The 22,702-nt window shown below is 36.6% G+C and overlaps 2 protein-coding genes across 2 annotated transcripts; both read right to left on the reverse strand.

Moving 5' to 3' along the window:
- Positions 1-8,498: 8,498 nt before the first annotated feature.
- On the reverse strand, positions 8,499-12,244 carry LOC137737266 (12-oxophytodienoate reductase 2-like). Its single transcript, XM_068476700.1, has 5 exons — positions 11,851-12,244; positions 10,518-10,658; positions 10,288-10,418; positions 9,664-9,828; positions 8,499-9,353 (listed from the first exon to the last, which is right to left on the reverse strand). Exons 1-5 carry the CDS (start codon positions 11,925-11,927, stop codon positions 8,761-8,763), a joined length of 1,107 nt encoding a protein of 368 aa, XP_068332801.1. The 5' UTR covers positions 11,928-12,244; the 3' UTR covers positions 8,499-8,760.
- Positions 12,245-16,166: 3,922 nt separating this feature from the next.
- On the reverse strand, positions 16,167-19,149 carry LOC137736098 (putative 12-oxophytodienoate reductase 11). The gene is made up of 5 exons (XM_068475433.1): positions 18,830-19,149; positions 17,735-17,875; positions 17,475-17,605; positions 17,153-17,329; positions 16,167-16,956 (listed from the first exon to the last, which is right to left on the reverse strand). The coding sequence occupies exons 1-5, from the start codon at positions 18,916-18,918 to the stop codon at positions 16,364-16,366; spliced, it is 1,131 nt and encodes a 376-aa protein (XP_068331534.1). The 5' UTR covers positions 18,919-19,149; the 3' UTR covers positions 16,167-16,363.
- Between the last annotated feature and the right edge of the window lie 3,553 nt (positions 19,150-22,702).

The following is a 22,702-nucleotide window of genomic DNA, read 5'->3' on the forward strand; positions in this document are numbered from 1 at the left end:
CCAATCTGATAAACATTCTCCTTTATATGTAAAAACATTTGTTCCAAATCACACTTGTGGAAAAGATGAAAACAATACATATGCTGATGATATGAAGATCAATCCCTCTTCTTTTTTCTTTTTTTTTTTTTTTTTGAATAAAGGACGACATACATATATATATATATATATGTATATATATATATGAAAATCAATCCTAAATGGATGTTAAGACAATGAAAGCTACAATGAGGGATTATCCATTCTAATCCCTCTCCACATGATAGGATTGTGATGACACCCGAAGGTGACGAAGCCATATTAAGATGCATGAAAACTAGAAAGAGTAACTAACATAAATAAAACTTTTAAATTTAATTATAAGGAATATGCAATTGTGGAACGTGTTCAGAGTATACAACTCGTATAGCATAATAAGTAATAGGTTTTTCCAAAAAACCCTAGCATGCCATAAAACCTTTCATAAAACACATATCATATATAATGTGCTAAGTAGTATTAGCACAAAGGTGTGTGTGTGTGTGTGTGTGTATATACATATATATATATATAACTTTATTCGCCCGAAGTCACTACATCTCCCGGCCGAAGCCACCAGCCTACGCCCGGCCGAAGCCACCAGCCTACGCCCGGCCGAAGCCACCAGCCTACGCCCGGCCGAAGCCATATATATGTATCATTCGCTTGTAGGCCTTACATCACCCGACCGAAGCCAATTAATAATTTCATTCGCCCATAGGCCCTACATCACTTGACTAAAGCCATTTAATGATTTCATTTGCCCGTAGGCATGACCGATCGCCTGTAAACAGTATCATTCACCTATAGGCCCTACATCACCCGACCAAAGCCAATTAATGATTTCATTCGCCTGTAGGCAGGACCATTCGCCCATAGGCAAGACCATTCGCCTGTAGGCAAGACATTCACCCGTAATCATATCGTATGAGTAACCACTAAATAAGCACATAAAAACATGAACATATATTTCCAAAATATATGTATATCAATCTCAAATCGAAGCTCAGTAACTAAAACGTGATATCGTAAAACCACGTTCATAAGTAGGTATATAGTCATCAATCATTTATACCAAAAAGAATGTAAAGTCAATAAAGCATAATATATCATAAAGTGTAAATCCAATTTACTCATAAACGTTTCATAAAACGTAACCAACAAATCATGTTTTTCATGTATGCATTTCGAATTGTAAAAAAATGCATTTCGGAAGGGGTTCACTCATAGATACTTTGCCATCGAAAAGCCGTGCAAACAAAAAAGGACGGAAACGCCATAAATAATTGCACCTAAGCACATAAAGGGTCCAATTAATAAAACTACACCATAACGATTCAATTTTGAGAAACATACGTCATAAATGGATTCAGAACGTCGAAAAACATAAGGGGGACCTCGGGTACCCCCACATACCGCCACACACGCCGATTTGGGTTGCCGAAAAGTTGGCCGAAAAAAGTCATTGGCGCTTCCATGATCGCCACCATCCACGGTAGTGGAGCACAGTACCTCCAATGGAGGCATGTAAGCTCTACGCGTCAACCAAGACAGACACCTACACGCAGATTGGGCTCTGAGTTTGGGTCGGTTCAGTTGGGTTGGGCTGAGGGTTTTAGGCGCAAGGTTGGGCCTAGGCAATTAGGCCGGGTTACATGGCCCAAAGAGTTGGACCAAACTAGGGTTGTGGATATGGGTTTAAGGCTATCAGGTCGGGTCAACCCAATTTTAAGACCAGTTCTCACAGAGACGAAAGCTAGAGCTTTCCAAGCTTCGGTCAACCTCGAAACTACACTAAACTCGACATTCAAACTATGGAAATAAAGCCACAAGGGAGAAAAAGAAAATCATACCACTTTTTGGTCTAGCCATGGAAATCCATGTAAAGTTGTAGTCCAACATCGGAGTACTAGGTTTAAAACCCTGAGTTGATTTCAAGCTAAAACTTCACAGAAAAGGGTATACATACTTAGCAACCAAATCAAACATCCATATTAAGATAAGGTGAGGTGATTCTGAGGCTCACCTACTCAGAAATGGTGGAAATTCAATGACGAGGTAGGTGTGCTAAGTACATTGGGTGGCCTCTGTGCTTCATAGAGAAAGGGAGAGAGAAAAAGAGAGATGGAGAAAGAGCAAGGGGTGGTGGGTGATGGTGTTCATCGTAGGGAGTGGGTGTAGGTGTGTAGTGCTCGAGAGAAGGCGATGCAGGGAGGGAGAAAGATGGAGAAAGGTCTAAGAGTTACACACCGAAGACACCGGGGAGAAGGAAAAAGAAAGAGAGCTGTGAGGAAAAAGAGAGATGAGAGATTTGGGCCGGGGGACAAAAATCAAGGGTGGGCCCCCTTGGGCACACTAATTAAGACCAAAAGCATAATTTCAAAATAAATATCCCAATCTTAGTGAAATTATAAAAATGCCCTTTTTCCATAAATTCCGGGACGGGTTGTTACAATATACCCCCGTTAAGAAAATTTCGTCCCAAAATTTGAAATAATGTACTATACATAAATACGAAGATAAGAAAGAATATATGTATAAATAAGAAATCAAGTCAGAGTGGTTGCATCTAAGAGAATATGCCACACTGTCGGAAACAGGTTGCAAAATCCTCTTTCATGCCTTTAAGCTCCTACTTTCTCCCCCTATCAGCATAATAGTAAAAACATACTTTATAAAGATATAAAGTCATAATATATAATAATGTAATACATATAAGACGATAACGTCAAAATAGATATGTACTAACATAGAGGTCAAAAAACTCGTACTAAACTTAACAATGAAAGTGGAAATGACTCGACCAAACATTTGTAACATCAAAAATACAATATATATAACTAATATAAGGTAAAACAAAATACTTGTACTAAAAATCAAAATCGAAAATGGAAGTGGGTCTCGCCCAAGCATTCGTAACGTCATGTACTTCGAGAATAGATGTGTATTTGGGTTAAGCCCCAACAATAACTAAACACAGTACCAACTATCGTAGATGGGTCTACTTGTCCACTTGCTTAACGAACCCAACGAATAAGCCATCGATATCACAGTCGGCTGCCTGCGATATCGACAACACATTATTGTCTCGATAAGCAAGTAGTAATTTCCTAAGGGTGCAAACATACCAATTTGTCCAACCACCAAGGTGACAACAACATAAGCACACAGTTTCTCAAATCATAAAATCTAAAATCTAAAAACCAATTCGCAAAACTTTACTATCTAACCAGTGCTGCCAATAAAATATAGCATACCAAGTATCAAATAGTGCCATACAAACTAAAAATAAAACTATCGTCGTAACTACTCCAAAAGAGATCGGTGCAAAATCTAATCATTCAGAGACCATAAATCAAAAGAACACAACACATCTTTGAAGATCTATATAGTTCATTCAGATTGTCCAACAGTCTGCAAATAAAAATGCAATACAAGACAAACAACTTAGTACACAAGGCCTTCATGAAAACTTCACAAAACTTAGAAGTGAAACGCGCATCACGATGGGGTACAAAAATGACGTACACCGAGAACCAGAACAATGAAATTCACAACACCTACGCAAGCTGATTCTTTGAAAAGTTTTTTCTCAGATTTAGCGAATAGCTATGCCGAGAAGGCTAAGTGAACATTCACGAATTTAAGGGTCAAAACAAGTCCAACAAATCTAAAGCATAAGATAACTGGAGTGAAAGCGTAGCTTTGATGCAAGAATACGTGTAAATACCTAACTTGATTCTGTGGTGGCAAGTTGAGATGGTTGAATGTGGACTCGACTCGGGTGGTAGTCTAAAGTAATCTCGAATGAATAATTTTGCCAAATGGTCGAAGAATAGTCCTCTCGAACGGGTAAATAATATTACGAATGAGTTGATCAACAAATACTGAAACATCATCATAGTCTCCACGTGTACAAGATAGTTTGTATCGGAAATCTATGGTGACATTCACCCATTTCTATTCACATCCTTAGTGGGTCCTCGACATCCCAAGAAGAACAATCATGGGAATTTCTTCCCACCTCCAAACAAGAATAGAAGGAAATTGAGATTAGCCCAATGGCTTCCATCTCACCACTTCCACTTACTAGTAAATTAGACATCTACTCACATATTCAGCGACATTCCATTCAGACAATGCCAGTAATAAAATGGATGAAAACAGTGATACAATTTAATATTGCCAGCATGCATGGCATTCGCTGAAATGTGAGCCAACAATACTCACCGTGGGTCGAACACCAAAGCAAAACTAATTCTTCAGAGAGAAAACGATAGTTGGATATGGATAGTTCTGATAGAAGTAAATTGTCCATGGGATTTCCGATTAAGAGCATCAGATACGACAGTTGCCCGACCATGATGGTACTCAAAAGTGCAATTAACTCACCAATGAGTTCCATCCACCTTTTTAGTCATAAACTCAATTATTTCTGTGTGAAAACACACTACAACTTCTTTGGTAAAAAAGGACGCAACATTTCTCACTATAGAGAAAATGTTACCAGATTTTACAGCGAGAAAGGTCATTGTCAGCTCTAGCACAAAGATAGGTTGGTTCACATCATGCAGTTCCAATCGTCAAGAGGTACACATGTTACTCGATCTTACTGCATCAATGTGTAGCCAAAATTTAATAATACACACCACAGAAATTCGAATAGTATAAAAGCTACGATCAGATGAAACAATACCTCGTTGTCAGAAACTTTGTTCGTCGTCAACATCGTAGGTCTAAGCTCAAAGAATAGTTAAGAACTGCTGATAGGATTTGACAAGACCAAAGACATTTTGTATTTTACAACATCTTGTAAGGATTTTCAATTTCCAACGGTCGTAACCCCTTTTGGAAATTGATGAGAATAATGTATACTACCAAAGGAACTCCCAAGAAAAAAATCTACTAAACAAAACTCAAAGAATTTGACGTGCAGCTGACAATCAACGTTTTGTGAACTTGACCTTGTGGTTGAAGTAAGCAAGAAGGTTATCGATAGAACAATCATCGAGAGTTGTTCTAAAGATCCACATGAATTTCCTCAGTGGAAGCGAGTCCAAGGACATTGATTCGATCCCACTAACTAACACCTACTGAACTACACAACGTCTAATGCTTACTCGCTTTCTCCAACACACACTTCGAATGTTTCAAACAATTTCCATAAAGATATGACTCTGCCCGCTATTCCTAGGGATCGCATGTTGCAGAGTAACATCTTTATTTTAGATCTCCCAAACTCAAACCACTTAGATTTTTCCGTTTCACCACTCTTATGTAGATACGACTATGCCGTAATTCCCAAGGAACGTATGTTGCAGAGTTGCATCGTTATCTCAGATCTTCGGCTGGTCTTAACCAGACTTCCTCAAATTGAGATTTCTAATTCACAACACTTCAATGCAAAACCGACTTTGCCCGCAATTCTTAAGGAACGCATATTGCAAAGTATCGATCCGATGTTGAAAGTCATCCAACAATCCATTTCGTCACCAATAAGCACAATCCCGACACGAATTCTTGTATTTCATAAGAAGGTAACAACTCAAACAAAGAAAGGTTTGTACAACTACGCTAAATGGCACCAAATTAGGAAGTCGTGACACCCAAATAAAGTCATGACCGACACACAACTACAGTAACAGAAGATCCTAAGTGTGCTCTGAACAAACCACGCTCTGATACACGCCCGACCCTAATATTCTCCAAACACCAAGGTAAGCATGTGCTGGCAGACACCGGAATGTGACAAAGCCATATTAGGATGCACAAGAACTAGAAAGAAATAACTAACATAAATAAAACTTGTAAATTTAATTATAAGGAATATGCAATTGTGGAACCTGTTCAGAGCATACAACTACACTGAGAGGACTTAAAGATATCGATGCGGGAGTGCCTTGACACTGGGATTGTATGCCTCGATTCTAAGTCCTGAGGGGCCGCAAAATAAAACATGAGTGGACTAAGTTGATATATAAGTAATACTAAAACAGTTAATCTTTAACGTATTAACGCCCAGGTTTAGAAAACTCGTATAGCATAATAAGTAATATGTTTTTCCAAAAACCCCTAGCGTGCCATAAAACCTTTCGTAAAACATATATCGTGTATAATGTGTTGAATAGTAGTAGCACAAAGGCGCGCACACACACACACATATAACTTTATTCGCCTGAAAGCACTACATCTCTCGGCCGAAGCCATATATAAGTATCTTCCAACCGAAGCCACCAACCTACGCCCAGCCGAAGCCATATATAAATATCATTCGTCATAAGGCAGTATCATTTTCATGTAGGTCCTACATCACCTGACTGAAGCAAATTAATGATTTCATTCGCCCGTAAGCATGACCATTCGCCCGTAGGTAGTATCATTAGCCTGTAAGCCCTATATCACCCGACCGAAGCCAATTAATGATTTCATTCGCCCGTAGGTAGGACCATTCGCCCATAGACAGTATCATTCACCCGTAGGCAGTATCATTCACATGTATGTAGGACATTCGCCCATAGGCATATCGTATGAGTAACCACTAAATAAGCACATAAAAACATGAACATAATATTTCGAAAATATATGTATATCAATCTCAAATTGGAGCTCAGTAACTAAAACATCATATCTTAGAATCACATTCATAAGTAGGTATATAGCCATCAATCATATATACCACAAAGAACGTAAAGTCGATAAAGCATAATATATCATAAAGTGTAAATCCAATTTTCTCATAAATGTTTCATAAAACGTAACCAACAAATCATGCTTTTCTTGTATGCATTTCTAATAGTAAAATAATGCATTTTGGAAGGGGTCCACTCACAGATACTTCATCGTTGAAGAGCCGTGCAAACAGGAGAGGACGAAAACGCCATAAACAATTACACCTAAGCACATAAAGGGTCCAATTAATAAAACTCTACCATAATGATTGAATTTCAGGAAACGGACTTCATAAACAAATTCAGGACGTCAAAAAACATAGGGGGGACCTTAGGTAACCCCACACACCGTTACGGGGCGACGACTCGAATGGCCACGCGCCGATTTAGGTTGCCGAAAAAGTTACCGGTGATGCCAAGATCACCACCGTGGATGGCGATAGAGCACAATACCTCTGGTGAAGGCATGCGTGCTCCACTCGCCGGCTAAAACAGTGCTCACTCGTGGACCCATGCGCTAACTGGGTTCTGGGTTTAGGCTGGTTCAGTTGGATTGGGCCGCAAGGTTGGGCTGGGCAATTAGACCGGGTTCCATGGCCCAACGAGTTGGGCTGAACTAGGGTTATGGATCTGGGTTTAGGGCTATCAGGTTAGGTCGACCTGGTTTTAAGACTGGTTCTCACGGAGACGAAAGTCGGAGCTTCCCAAGCTCCAGTCAACCTCGAAACTACACTAAACTCCATGTTGAAACTATGAAATGAAGCCACGAGGGAGAGGAAGAGAATCATACCACTTTTTGGTCCAGCCATGGCCAGAAAGTGGTTGAGAAATCCATGTAAAGTCGCAGCCCAACGTTGAAGCACTGGGTTTAAAACCCTGAGTTGATTTCAAGCTAAAACTTCACAAAAAATGGTATACATACTTAACAACCAAACCAATCATCCAAATTAAGATAGGGTGAGGTGATTCCGAGGCTCACCTACTTGGAAATGGTGGAAATTCATTGGAGATGTGGGTGTGCTAAGTACGTTGGGTGGCCTCTGTGCTTCATAGAGAAGGGGAGGGAAGGATGGAGGGAGAGTGAGAGAGAGAGAGAGAAAGAGCATGGCCCAACAATGGTGATGGGTGATGGTGTTTATTGTAGGGAGTGGGTGTAGGTGTATGGCGCTCGGGGGAATGGGATGCAACAAGGAAGAGAGATGGAGAGAGGTCTTAGAGTTACACACCAGGGACACCGGGGAGAGGGAGAAGAAGAGAGAGCTGTGAAGGAAGAGAAAGATGAGGGATTTGGGTCAGGGGAAAAAAATCAAGGGTGGGCCCCTTGGGCACACCAATTAAGACCAAAAGCATAATTTCAAAATAAACATCCCGATCTTAGTGAAATTATAAAAATGCCCTTTCGTTCCGTAAATTCTGGGACGAGTTATTACATATTACAAAGACAAAGATTCTAAAACAACCTTCGCTCAAAGAATAAAAATAGTTATGCAGTGATAATATCTAAGGGAAACGAGTTAATCCTCAATAAACGCCTCAATAGAATGACATATCTTTGTTAAAGCATCTGCCACAAAATTAGCTTCATCTAAAACATGATAAAAGCTGATATGATCAAGCATCCCATGTTTGCCAACATAAAAGAAGGATCTTTCCAAGTTTAGGAAGGTAAGAGTTGCCAAAGAGAAACCTATTTGAGTCGCATCTGCTCCAAATATCTCAGGCAAATGGTCAGCTGACAAAATGCGGTCAATGGCTTCAACATCTTGAGAATAAAAGGCACAACTAGGATCAATTGGTTGTACTTTGTATAGGGATAAGAATTGAGTTTCCTCTTTCACAAATGTTACTTATTCATTCCGGCCATTATACGGTACAACACTGAACAGAAAGTATAACCTTTCCGGCCTCTAAGTCCAGAACCCTCCCAAACATTGGACACTACAATACTAGATAATGCAATAAGATACAACAGTACAATACAATATAGTTGAAAACAATCCATCTAAGATAGTACAGACTCAATCGGATGAATCAAAGGAGCCCTATTGTTCAAGCTTCCATCTTTGCGGTAAACTTAAGTGGTGGCTTCAAGAAATGGATAATCAGTGTAACCAATGACGGGATCATGTATGTAGAATGTCTCTCTGTTGTACTTGTTTAGAGGAGCATTAAGTTCAAATCTCTTTGGCAAATCCGGATTCGCCAAGAAAATACGGCCATAAGCAATAAGATCTGCACGGCCCTCGGCCACAGCACTGTTTCCATCTTCCCTGTCATAACCACCAGCAGCAATGAAGGTACCATGGAAAGACTTTCTCATGGGAAGAAGACTTTGGTGGGTTTCAGCTTTTTCTCCAACTGTCTTCATCCTCGGCTCAACCATGTGGCAGTACACGATTCCATATTTGTTCAAGGCATTGGCCATATAGAGGCCTAATTCTTTTGGATTTGAATCCCCTGAGTCCATATAGTCAGCAAATGGAGATAATCTAATTCCAACTTTATCTGCTCCTATTTCATTAGCGACAGCTTCAACAACTTCCAGAGGAAGGCGGCAACGATTCTTTAGAGATCCACCATATTGGTCTGTTCGATCATTCACATGATCTTTCAGAAACTGATCAAGAAGGTAGCCATGCGCCCCATGAATTTCAACTCCATCGAAGCCTATATAGCAAATTAACAATTTCAACATACTGACGGTATTAGAACCTTAAGCATTGTCGCTGAATTACCAAACAAATAATGGTTAGTTAATATGTAGTTCAATAACAAGATGTGAGGGGGCTTGCAGCTCCATGGCAGTGAGCTTTTAACTCCACCCACCCCCCCCCCCCTCCCCCAGGCCAGAGTTTGAAGAATCCCCATCCCATCTCTAACTACATTTCTCTGATCAAACACAATTTATTTTGCACAAGCTTTGAGGCAAATTGAGTTTTTGTAAATTTTGTTTCATTTTAACGTAAAGACAAATTACCAGCTTCAATAGAATTCCTTGCAGCAAGTCTAAAATCATTGACAATTTGTGGAATTTCATCTGTCCTTAATCGTCTTGGAGGCGTGAATTCAGAATCATCAATGCCATTTAATCGTATCGGCTTGTCAGTAGAAGATATTGGAGCTTGCCCATTTGGTTGATAACCTGTAAGCAAGGAGAGAGAATTACAACCTGAAGTCTAACGACAGTAACAAACATCCACAGTAGCACTCTTTTAAGTGGGAATCCTTTGTTACAAATTACTATAAAATCGCTTGGTCTGATGAACCACACGTGCTATATATACTAGTTCTGAATTCTGAGTTATGTTAACATCAAACTTCTTCCCATCCAATAATAATAATAACAATGCTTCCGAAACAGCAAGGTCATAAAAGTGGTGCCTTCTTATGGGTTATGTTAAAAACACCAACTCGGAACTTAACAAGTCCAAGTTTTATCGTCATTTGAGCAACAATGTTGTCAATTATAATCACTCGCTCCTTCTGATGCATACACCTTTATGTTATACATCGAACTTCTTAATCGGTCTAATTATTCACTCATGTTAACAAAGCATTCTATGGTAAAAGTGAGGTCATAAAGGTTAAGTCAGAAACACACCGCTATTAGAAACCCTTCCAACATGCCAAATCTGACAGAAGAAGACGCCACCTTTAGCATGAACAGCATCAACAATGGGTTTCCAGGCTTCAACTTGCTCCTTTGTCCATATACCAGGTGTGTGCGGGTACCTTCGTATATTAAAGAAACAAAGATTTCATCAAACTTTGAAACGAAAGAAGCACCCTCAAATGTTTGTTAGTCTATAAATCTACTGTTGTTGAAATTACCCTTGAGCTGTGTCGGAAACTCCAGTGGCTTCGGCTATGAGAAGACCCCCGTTCGATGCTCTCTGAGAGTAATATAAGATAGCATGTGGTTGAGGAACATTGTTATATGATCTCTGTCTGGTTAATGGTGCTAAAACAATTCTGGAAAGTAAAAAGAAATTGTAAATTATAAATACAGAGTGAACAAGACGGAATGTGGCTGAGGAACATTATCGAAAGATCTGTATCTAGTCGTCAACGGTGAAAATACAATTCTAAAGAGGAAAAACATATAATAAACCATAAATACAACCTTCAAACTTTGTAGGAAGCATTAGTTTGCTTTATGTTCGCTTTTAGTTTTCTTGATAACAAATTCGCTTTTAGTTTTCTTGTTTTAGTTAAAAAAGAGAAACGAGGGAGGAAGAAGGAATTTGGGACGAAAAAGTGTGAAATAAAAACCTGAATCGTAGACTATCTGAATTTGCTTTATGTTCTTTATTTTTGATATCATTCCATGCACGTTTTGTCCCTCATCCATCCCTTCCCCCTTTCTCCTCCTCTTATATCATGCATTTTCTCTACCTTTCACTTAAAATTAAAAACTAAAAATCAAATACGAAATCGTTACCAAACACAACCTAAACAAAGCAATGTCTTACGAAGACCATGGGCGAAAGGACACTTAATTTGTAACGATCAGTTGCATCTATTTTCAACGATTAATCAATGAAATAACTCAAATGTACTATTGTTTTCCTTTAATTTGTAACATTTGTACTATTTTATAGACGAAGATACAGTTACAAAGACACTTCTTGTCTCCTTCCCAACATCTGTACTATTTTATACCAACAGAATACTTTCCGGATTATTTTGATGAGGATTTTGAAGATCTGTTCATCGTACATCGGTCAGTTTTTGTAAAGAACTGGTTGTGTTTAATTTTAAATAAAAATATTTAAAATAATTTTTAACTCACCATGTACGATGAACGAACAAGATTTACAGATCTGAAATCCTCACAAAGAGGATCCGGATTCTATGATTTGGGGAAGGAGACAAGGAATGTTTCTTCTTTTTTGAATAGCTATATTTGACACACACACATGAATAAACTACACAGTACGCTAAACTTGAATATAGACAAGCAGTAATTTCATCTTCTATTTTTCTTGTTAGCCAATAGCCATCTACAGACCTAGCTACTCTCCGAATCCAAGTTCGGATCTCCTCTCATAGTTTTTTACAACATTATTAAAATAACGCCCGAATCAATTAAATTAAACAATTACACGACAGAGAAATTTAAAATAGTAAACAAATAGGAAAAATGTACGAAAGTTTTAAGCACCTATGAGAAAGATTGAAGTTTCCCAATTTGTGGGGAGTGAGGAGAGGAATTGTGGGAGGTTGAGCAGCAGCAGACATCTCAGAATTCGAGTCGGTCGTCTGCCACCTGATCTTGCACTTGACCTTTTGTACTGGATTCTGGGATGAAGGAAGGAAGGAAGGAAGGAATGAATACAGGACCCAATTGGGTCTTTATACGTTCAGTAGGAGCTTAAAAGTCCGCCCTGCAGCTTTCCTCCACAAAAGTCAGAGAAGGCTGGGTCCCACATCTCCCCTCCCTTGTGTGGAGGTGGCGGCGTCGGACGTCGGTGGGTGGATGATGGATCTCTCCAAAGCATTAATTAAACCGATTAGGTGAAGAGAGGTAGGAAGGTTTGATGAGGTCTGTGATTACGTTTGCGTGGGATGAAAATTCACCAGTTTTCCCCATGAAAAAGGACGTCCACGGAATGCGGGTGTAATGCCAGCCGCATGTCCATTTCGATTTTGCTTTTTCATCCTGCATTATTAGGCCATGGTTTGAATAGTATATTGTTTAGGTCCTTAAGGCCCTCCCCAACCAGAAGGATTAAAACATAACTCCGTCTAAAATTGTAATTTTGTAAAAAACATAATTTGAAATTAACAGTGTTAGATTATATCCATATAATATTCTTAACCGAATGAGCTAAACATAGCTCCATCAATTTCCGATGGATAGCTAGACTATAATTCCATCGAGCTCACCAAGTCATCATTTGGCTAAATGGGCATTAGGCTGGCTAAATGTAGCCCCCTTCTTAACCCTTTTTTGGGGCCCAGCTCCTCTACTGCACTATTTGAGTCAAATTCAACAACTATGTTTGAAAACATCCAACAGAAATATAATTTAAATTAACCAATAAATTTAATACATAAACTTAAAACTAAATAATTATTGAGAGGGTTATGTTTAGCTACTTCGGTGACGATATATAAGTATAGCCCGATACTGTTCAATCATTTCGGTTGGAGATGGCCTAAGGTCATAATTTTGAGGATGTGTGAGACTAAATGCTTATTAGCTACAAAATTATATTAGTTTAGATCGCTTGAAATATTTGACAACTTAATAAAGAAAAACCAACTTAAAATCCATGAAAACTCATTTTCGCTTTTGTTTTATTAATTATCAAATATTTAAGATTCTGGATACAAACTAATATAATATTATGGCTAATATGCATTTGGTTCTCATAAATCTTCAAAATGAGAACCTTAATTAATCAATGAATTTATGACAAATTAAATAGTCCAGAAATAAAAGGCTCCAATCAAGTAGCATTGCACGATTACAATGGAAAATGACAAGGTTGCTAGCTTTGTGCAAAAAATATTTTATGCAGGTTCCCTAACGAGTGCTTTTAACACAATGGGCATACTCTCTATCGTGTAAAACTTTCTCAGAAATAAAGTTAAGATTTATTCAAAGCTGTTACATGGAAGTTTTTTTTTTTTTTTTTTTTCGGATCACTATTTTTCTATAATCGTAATTTTTTTGGGAATATAGATTCATTGTAAGGATGAATTACGTTTTTTTATGGGGGTGTATTCAATTGGGATTTTAAAATTTTTTTAATGAAACTAAGTATTCAATCAGAATTTTAAGTGATTCTCTAAAATTCAAGGTGTATTCAATTAAAATTTTAAGATAGTTTATTAAAATCTTTAGAAATCCGAGTGTATTCAATTAGGATTTTTAAAAAGTTTATAACATTTCAGGTGTATTCAATTAGAAATTGATTTTAAATAATTTGAAAAGGATGAGGAATTTGAGGGAATTTGAGATATTTTGTAATGTATTTTAAGCATCCACAAATCTCACATCTCCTCATGAGATTTCGGGAAAATTGAATAAAAATTTATATGGAATTTCTACAAATCAATTAAACTCCATAAAGATCCAAGGATTTATAAATCCATTAAATTTTCTCAAATTCTCAATTGAATATAGTGACAGGTTTCAATTGAAAAATATGTTATGCAGAAACTTACGAATCAAAGATATATCCAAAAGCCAGATGAACAGATGTACAGTCAAACGTCTAGAGATTAATTATACTGTTAATTTCCAATAATCATAATATAAGATCATCACAAACTATCTTTATTAAACTCATTGGGCATGCAATCAGTTAGCATGTTCAAGTAACCACAAGCTACAACACTAGACCTGGCAATTTCTGACACGACCCGATAACCCGACACGACACGATACGAAATTAATAGGTGTTTGGGTCGACACGATAACGAATCGGGTCTTATCGGGTAACCCGATAAGCACCTGTTAAGATAACGGGTTGGGTCGGGTATACACGTGGGTAAACACGATACACGATAAGCAGAATATTATTTTTATAATTTTATAACCCTCAAAAAATACTGTAATAATTATATACATTAATTTTACAATTTTATACCCCTAAAAATTATAATAAATATATATATATATTAAATTAACTATAAAATTTATAATAATTATAATAATTATATATACTATAATAATTATACCCCCAAAATATTAAGTCTATCTATACTAATTATATATATATATATTAAATTTTATAAAAACTATAATAATTATTAATTAATAATTTAATATGCATGATCATGCATTGCATATTTGCATGATTTTGCATTCATTGAAATTTGATGCGTCAGGACTCAGATGCGATTTGTTTCCATTCTCAAATTTCAATAATCAATTTCTTGCCATTGCCATTTGCCAACTTGCCGCCCTTTTTGAAAAAAAAAATGGAGGGAAAATGAAAATGTTAAGAAAAGTTGAAAATAAAACAAAAAAGTGAGGGAATTCAATTAGGGAAAGATGTTGGAGGGAAAAGTGAAAATGATAAGAAAAAGTTGAAAATGAAACAAAAAAGAGAGGGAAAAATAAAAATTAATAGAAGTGGTGAATCTAAGTATAAATAAACTCTAAGTGTTAGTCAATCTATCGTTTTACGAATTCTTCAAAACTAATTTCAACGATCCAAACCGTCAAAATTGTTTGTATATGCTTGGAGATCACATCAGCAAAAAATCACAAAAAAAAAACATTCAGAGATCAAGTAAACGGGACAAAGCTTTTCAACGGTTATAAATGAAAAATCACGATTTAACGGTTATTTTAACTCCGATTTTGATGATTTTTTATAACTACACTCCTTGACCCTATATGAATACAATGAATGAATTCGATATTCAATTTAAAATATTTACACAAGTGGATACCACAAAATCTTATGTTATACTTAATAAAAGTATAAATAAACTCTAAGCGTTAGTCAATCTATCGTTTTACAAATTCTCCAAAACTAATTTCAACGATCCAAACCGTCAAAATTGTTTGTATATGCTTGGAGATCACATCAGCAAAAAATCACAAAAAAAAAAACATTCAGAGATCAGGTAACGGGACAAAGCTTTTCAACGGTTATAAACGAAAAATCACGATTTAACGGTTATTTTAACTCCGATTTTGATGATTTTTTATAACTACACTCCTTGACCCTATATGAATACAATGAATGAATTCGATCTTCAATTTAAAATATTTACACAAGTGGATACCACAAAATCTTATGTTATACTTAATAAAAGTATAAATAAACTCTAAGCGTTAGTCAATCTATCGTTTTACGAATTCTCCAAAACTAATTTCAACGATCCAAACCGTCAAAATTGTTTGTATATGCTTGGAGATCACATCAGCAAAAAATCACAAAAAAAAAACATTCAGAGATCAAGTAACGGGACAAAGCTTTTCAACGGTTATAAACGAAAAATCACGATTTAACGGTTATTTTAACTCCGATTTTGATGATTTTTTATAACTACACTCCTTGACCCTATATGAATACAATGAATGAATTCGATCTTCAATTTAAAATATTTACACAAGTGGATACCACAAAATCTTATGTTATACTTAATAAAAGTATAAATAAACTCTAAGTGTTAGTCAATCTTAAAAACAAAAACTCTTTATCCTTGCACATTTAATATTTGTAATAGATTAGTAGTGTATGTATTATTTTTTTTATTAGGCTTTCATTTTCGAGTGTAGATATAGTACTTGAACGAGAAATGTTTTAATGTTTTCAAGTAATATTTATGTCGCAATGTGTGGTATGTGCAAATTTTAAAAAAAATATATTTTTTTCTTAACGGGTCATAACGGGTCGGGTCACTTTACCCGTTGGGTAAAGTGACACGACCTGTTAAGGACCCGTTAAGATAACGGGTGTGACACGACACGACCCGTTTGCCAGGTCTATACAACACTACACTTGAACTTGATACAGATTGAACAATGCAGAAACTTATTATACAAATGAGAACTTTACAATGTCGTCAGCCAACTTCTGCCCCTCAATTTATTATTTTCTCTAGTTATCCAAACCGTGCAAGAAAAGCAACAAGAAAACATGTACGCAGAATAATGCGAGAATTTAAGAAAGATAAGAGTGTATAAGCTTCCATATGCTGAACGAATCCTATGCAGTGGTGTCAAGGAACGGATAATCAGTGTAGCCAATAACCGGTTCAGACACGTAGAAAGTGTTTCTGTTGTACTCGTTCAGAGGAGCATTAAGCTCAAACCTCTTCGGCAAGTCTGGGTTAGCCAAGAACCAACGACCATAAGCAATAAGATCTGCACGGCCCTCAGCCACAGCATTGTTCCCATCTTCCCTGTCATAACCACCAGCAGCAATGAAGGTACCATTAAAAGCCTTTCTCATGGGTACAAGACTGTGGGGGCAATCACTTTTTTCTCCAACTGTCTTCATCCTAGGCTCAACCATATGGCAGTACAGGATCCCATATTTGTTCAACGAATTGGCCAGATAAAGGCCCAACGCTTTCGGATCTGAATCCCCTGATTCCATATAGCTGGCAAATGGAGATAATCTAATTCCAACTTTATCCGCTCCTATCTCATTAACAACAGCTTCAACGACTTCCAGAGCAAATCGACAACGATTCTCCAATGATCCCCCATATTGGTCTGTTCGATCATTCACTTGATCTTTCAGAAACTGATCAATAAGGTATCCATGGGCCCCATGAATTTCTACTCCATCAAAGCCTGTATATCAGACAACCCATTTCAGTGCACCAAATATTATTTGTAATCTAGCATGAACTATTGTCACACATCTAGTTAAACTGCAATTAACGCCTTTAACTACATTTGTAAGATTAGAGATGGTTTGTTTGCTTCTGTTGAAAGTAATTTTGAGTTCTCACTAATTTTATTTCGTACTTAAGTAAAGACAAATTACCAGCTTCTATAGCGTTCCTTGCAGCAAGTCTAAAATCATTGACTATTTGTGGGACTTCATCTGTCCTTAATCGCCTTGGAGGAGAAAAATCAGCAACATCAATGCCATTAGATCGTATTTGGGGGGTTAGTGGCTTGTCAGTAGAAGAGATTGGAGCTTGCCCATTTGGCTGAAACCCTGTAAGAAAATATTGATAGAATCACAATCCGAAAGATTTCTATTACAGGAATATAAAGGCAGCTTTATGATGCTTCAATGGCCTAACTTTTCACTTATGATCCAAACGCCTTCAATGACACAAAGTGAAGTCATAAAAGCGCACCCGTATTTGAAACCCTCCCCACATGCCAAATCTGACAGAAGAAGATGCCACCTTTAGCATGAACAGCATCAACAATGGGTTTCCATGCTTCAACTTGCTCCTTTGTCCATATACCAGGAGTATCTGGGTACCTTCGCATATTAAAAAACAAAAATGTTATCAAACTTTGAAATGAAGAAAGTACACATCTAAATGTATGTTTTCCATCTAAAATTTCACATAAAAGAAACTTGAAAAAAAGCTAATGTTTGTGAAGTTACCCTTGAGCTGTGTCAGAAACTCCAGTGGCTTCAGCTATGAGAAGACCCCCCTTAGATGTTCTCTGTGAGTAATATAAGATGGCATGCGGCTGAGGAACATTTCCGTATGATCGCTGTCTAGTCAATGGTGCTAATACAACTCTGCAGAAAGCAAGGAAGAAGTATATCATCAGAATACACCTACTACATGGCCTATGACATGTATGATATCATCAGATCTTGCTAAACAGAACACGATTTAAGTAATACGACCAAAAATCCAGAAAGGAGATATACTTTCCGTAGCCAATTGCATTGAATACCAAAGATGAATTAAGTAATTTCCGGTCAAGATCAAGTACTAACTCAGGAGTGATGAGTGGTTCAGAGTTCACAACCCATGATGTACCATTTAGGTCTTGGGAAACGATATCAAATCGTATGTCAGTCGGTTCTAGGGATCATCTATGCGTATATTTGGTTTCAAGGTCTGGGGCTTACAGCAAATTTCAGTAACATCTATCCCAGTTTATTTTCTTTAAGAGTTGACTACTTTAGTTGCTAAGATATAGTCACAACTTCAAAGATACAACGGGTGTATACTGCACGAGCGCGTCTAGGAATTCGACAATCAAACAATCTTGAACAAAAGCAAGTAATTCATGGCAAACATCAAGACAAACTGACCCAAAAGTTGCAGCACATTATCTGTTGCAAGTTGCAACTCAAACTCGCAAACAAAACCAGGGTTATCCAACCAATCAAACTAAACCAATTCCAAGCTTTACAATTCTACAAGTAATGTGAACATCCAAATGTTAAATAACAAACCATCCTATCAAAGTTACTGCTTTTAATTCTGAAAATTCAGGATTCTTGCGTAGGCAAGCAGAAAAACTGCCCAGTAACCTGCAACTTTGCCCAAAAACTAAGCAGTAATTTCATTTTTCTTGTAAGAAAACCGGGATTTTCTGCAACCCTGTTTCCAAATGAACAGAACCCAACAGCCCAAATCTCAACTGCTCAAGCAGAATAAGTCTACGAAATCAATACAGAATGTAGAAGAATGTAGAAGAATATAATCGTAGAAAAGACTGAGCGAGTGAGTTAAGTTACCTATGAGAAAGATTGAACTTCCCAAATTTGTAAGGAGAAAGGAGAGGGATTGCGGGACCAGCTCCTTGAGCTTGATTAGTGGTAGCCATTTCAATTCAACTGGGTTCAGAGCTCGACCCTGAGTTTTGTGTTTGGTTTTTTTATTTGATCTGCTCTCACGTTGGGTATTTATGCGTTTCGGGAGAGGCGGAAGAGGGCTAGCACAGTGGGATGACTGACTGACTGACTCCATCTGGGTCCACGTCGCCTTCTCCTCCACCTTCCCCTTCCCCTTCCCCTTAAAATGGGGCAGATGCAGATTTTCAGTGGTTGGCCGGGCGGCTCCGTTTTCAAATCCGTTTTTTTTTTTTTTTTTTTTTTTTTTTTGATGATTGATACCTTTGACGACGTTTGCAATTACGTAATCGTCTTTCTTTTTATTTCTTTTTAAAATAAAAGGTATCGTATCTTATGTGTGAAACAAGTTTTCTTCTTCCTCCGATAGTTTCGATATCAAATGAAAAGATAACATGTTTTTGGCTTCTACGTCCATGGAAAATAGAAAACTGTCAAAATTGAGACTTTCTATGTACTTTTTCTCACATTATATTTTTTAATAATAATTTATAGTATTAGTATGAAAATTAAGTTAAACTGCAATGTGTCAAAATACTCAAGAATTTTGATTTAAAACAATCTCCTTAACATTTATCTTACATTAAATAATTTGCCAAAATTGAAGAATGAGGATCCTTTTCGGATTTTCTTTGTGAGAATCTTGAGAATCTTCAGATTGTATCCGTTCATCGTACAGTCAGAAATCATTTTAAATATTTTTGTTTAAAACTAAATATGAATAATAATTGATAAAAATTGACCGTATAATATCAATAAACGAACATAATTTAATAATTCGTAAGATTCTTCCAAAGAAATAAACGAACATAATTTAATAATTCGTAAGATTCTTCCAAAGAAAATCCAAAAGAGGATACTCGTTCAATACTGAATCGACTGAGAAACTCAAGAATAGCATTATTATGAAGTCGTCATGCGGACACCACCAATGACCGCCTACGATATGGACTTTCTTTTATTAGTATTTTACTTTTGAACAAATAATTGCATCCATGCTTTTTAGTTCAATTTTTTATTTTTTGACTCAAAACCTTTCATTTGACTCTTCATCTGCTATGGGATCTCATTCGTCACTTATTACCAAGGGCCAGCTTCACTTTTGCTAGAGTAAATGATTTCGAGGGGTTGGATCGGGGAAGAGTAATGGTTATGGCAGAAGGATAACGCGGTTATTTATCATAATCGTTTATGTTTTTATTCGCGTAACTAGATTTGGTATTCATATCGTATTTTTCGTGTTTGTGTCGTTTTCGTGTCATACATAATAGTTTAACGGGTCGTGTCGTGTAAAACTTGTGTAAAATAAACGGGGTAATATGGCCTGACCTAAAATCGATCCGTTAATATTATCAGGTAATATGACCCGACCCATTACCCGTTAAGAAAAATATATTTAAATAAAATATAATGAAAATGAAAAACAAAAAAATGTAAAACATAATACTAAATTAATATATACATACCACATTGTCACATAAATATTAGTTCAAAACATAAAAAATAAAAAAACATTTGTCTTTCAAGTTTACATACCCCAAAATAAGAGTCTAATGAAAAAACATTAGTGCATACTACAGAATAAAAATGTTCAAAGATATGCAAAATGAAGAGAGTTGCCTTTCAAAGTTGAGGAACATTGCACGTTTTTTTACAATAAAACCCTTCAATTTTCATTAATGATTAAGAGAAATGGTATTAGAACTTTGACTTGATATATTGCCTTCAAAGGTTCTATCAACGATGCTTTCACTAAGGTTTTTTATGTATACAAAATAAGACAGCTTCTCTTTGTAACATCATCTTACTTTTTCAATCATTTATTACAAAAGCAAATATATAATTTGGTAGATGTAACGCAACAACCTGATGTCACACCTTACCTTGTGTGAGCTATCAGCACATGACCAAATTGTATTTTATTTACACCAAAGTCTTGTGCCAATCAAACTGGCACACCACAAGAACCTGGTTTTCTTCGTCACATATCACAATTGAAACATAAATATATATTTGATTAAATAAAATAAAATAAAGAAAGATGCATAATTCAAACATTTGGGCTTTGCTGGGTGTATACCCTTGAAAAAGCAAACCCACAACTGTGAATGTAGCATGCAATAAAGGCTGTAAAGCCATTCAGCCCTCATCTCCAAGACAATTTTCTGTTCTTTCTTTGCCTATGCATTTATCCATTTGGGTAAATTAATTATAACAAATATTTTTGTTTCAAAGTGTAGTATCCCACATCGCCCGTGAGGGCGTGGTCTTTGGGCCTTATATATCCATTGCCAACCTTAAGTTTCAACTAGGCCTTTTGTGGACTCCCTGAGGGGAGAGCAGGCGCTGGCTACGGCTGAGTACCGGTCCACAGAAACAAAACCGTGCGGTAGCTCTATCTTCGGGCAGGGAATGCCAAAGCAGACAATATAGTTGGAGCTGAGGGTTGGGATGTGACAATTTGGTATCAGAGCCAGACTCACGGTCGTGGTGTGCCGACGAGGACGTCGGGCTCCTTAAGGGGGGTGGATTGTAGTATCCCACATCGCCCGTGAGGGCGTGGTCTTTGGGCCTTATATATCCATTGCCAACCTTAAGTTTCAACTAGGCCTTTTGTGGACTCCCTGAGGGGAGAGCAGGCGCTGGCTACGGCTGAGTACCGGTCCACAGAAACAAAACCGTGCGGTAGCTCTGTCTTCGGGCAGGGAATGCCAAAGCGGATAATATAGTTGGAGCTGAGGGTTGGGATGTGACACAAAGAGCCAAGAAAACATTTGGGCTTTGCTGAAACATAAATATATACTTTTATGTTTATATTTATTAAATATTTTTATGGTAAATTAATTATAATAAATATTTTGGTTTCACTTGTTATTTCTTTTATTATAACTAGCCTTCACGCACACGTTCACGAGCGTGCAAAAGGCATTTTTTTGAAACATAGCTTGCCATGTGCGATTTACACGTTTTAAATGTATTTATATATGTAAATTGACAAAAGGAAAATTAAATATTTGAAGTAAATGAATAATTTTCGATCATGTTAGAACAAACCCCTCATAAACCAATTAAAATCGCTGAATTAACATAATAAAATCGGTTTGTATAAAATTTACTTTAGGAATAGAGAAAATGATATTTAATAAACAATTGATTGAATTACATTATTGTTATCCCATTGTAAGGCTAAGCGCATTCCCTCTCCCTTAGTATAGATCATATTATTTGTTAAAAAAAAAATCATTTGACATTAATTTAATCACATTATTATTCGCGTGCGAAAGACTTTTTTTTATTAAAAAATAAAAAATAAAAAAAAATGATCATTTGACAATTAATTGAATTACATTATACATGTGCAAGAAACTTTTTTATAACCGGCACTATGCACCTCTTAATTAAAGATTGAGAAATAATATTTAATAAACAATTGTGTGTAAAATGCATTTTTTGAATCACAGCATGCTACCCGTGATTTATACATTTTAAATGTTTTTTTTCATTTGTTTATTTTTTTTTCTTTCTTCCCCTTCATTTTTTTTATTCTTTTATCTCTTCCCACATATATTTATATTATATTTTTATAATAGCCAAATTACTAAATTACCCTTACTGCATTCAATTTTGCTGTTGTATTTTTTGTGGCTGAGGGGCATTTTGGTCCAACCATGCGTGACACCAAAAATTTGGCTGGATGTGCACTGTTGTGTAAATTATTTAAAAATAAATTTACCAAATTACCTTCAATTATTTTATGCA

The sequence above is a fragment of the Pyrus communis genome, chromosome 1 (assembly GCF_963583255.1).
Source record: "Pyrus communis chromosome 1, drPyrComm1.1, whole genome shotgun sequence".
NCBI lineage: Eukaryota > Viridiplantae > Streptophyta > Magnoliopsida > Rosales > Rosaceae > Pyrus > Pyrus communis.

What these genes read in the sequence shown, in the direction of transcription:
- LOC137737266 (XM_068476700.1), bottom strand. Translation starts at nt 11,927, where the DNA reads ATGTCTGCTGCTGCTCAACCTCCCACAATTCCTCTCCTCACTCCCCAC. An exon ending in GTTTCCGACACAGCTCAAGG is followed by an intron (nt 10,419 to 10,517) that starts GTAATTTCAACA and finishes TAATATACGAAG; the next exon opens with GTACCCGCACACACCTGGTA. An exon ending in AAGGAATTCTATTGAAGCTG is followed by an intron (nt 9,354 to 9,663) that starts GTAATTTGTCTT and finishes TTTGCTATATAG; the next exon opens with GCTTCGATGGAGTTGAAATT.
- LOC137736098 (XM_068475433.1), bottom strand. Translation starts at nt 18,918, where the DNA reads ATGGCTACCACTAATCAAGCTCAAGGAGCTGGTCCCGCAATCCCTCTC. An exon ending in AAGTTCAATCTTTCTCATAG is followed by an intron (nt 17,876 to 18,829) that starts GTAACTTAACTC and finishes TGCTTTCTGCAG; the next exon opens with AGTTGTATTAGCACCATTGA. An exon ending in AAGGAACGCTATAGAAGCTG is followed by an intron (nt 16,957 to 17,152) that starts GTAATTTGTCTT and finishes TCTGATATACAG; the next exon opens with GCTTTGATGGAGTAGAAATT.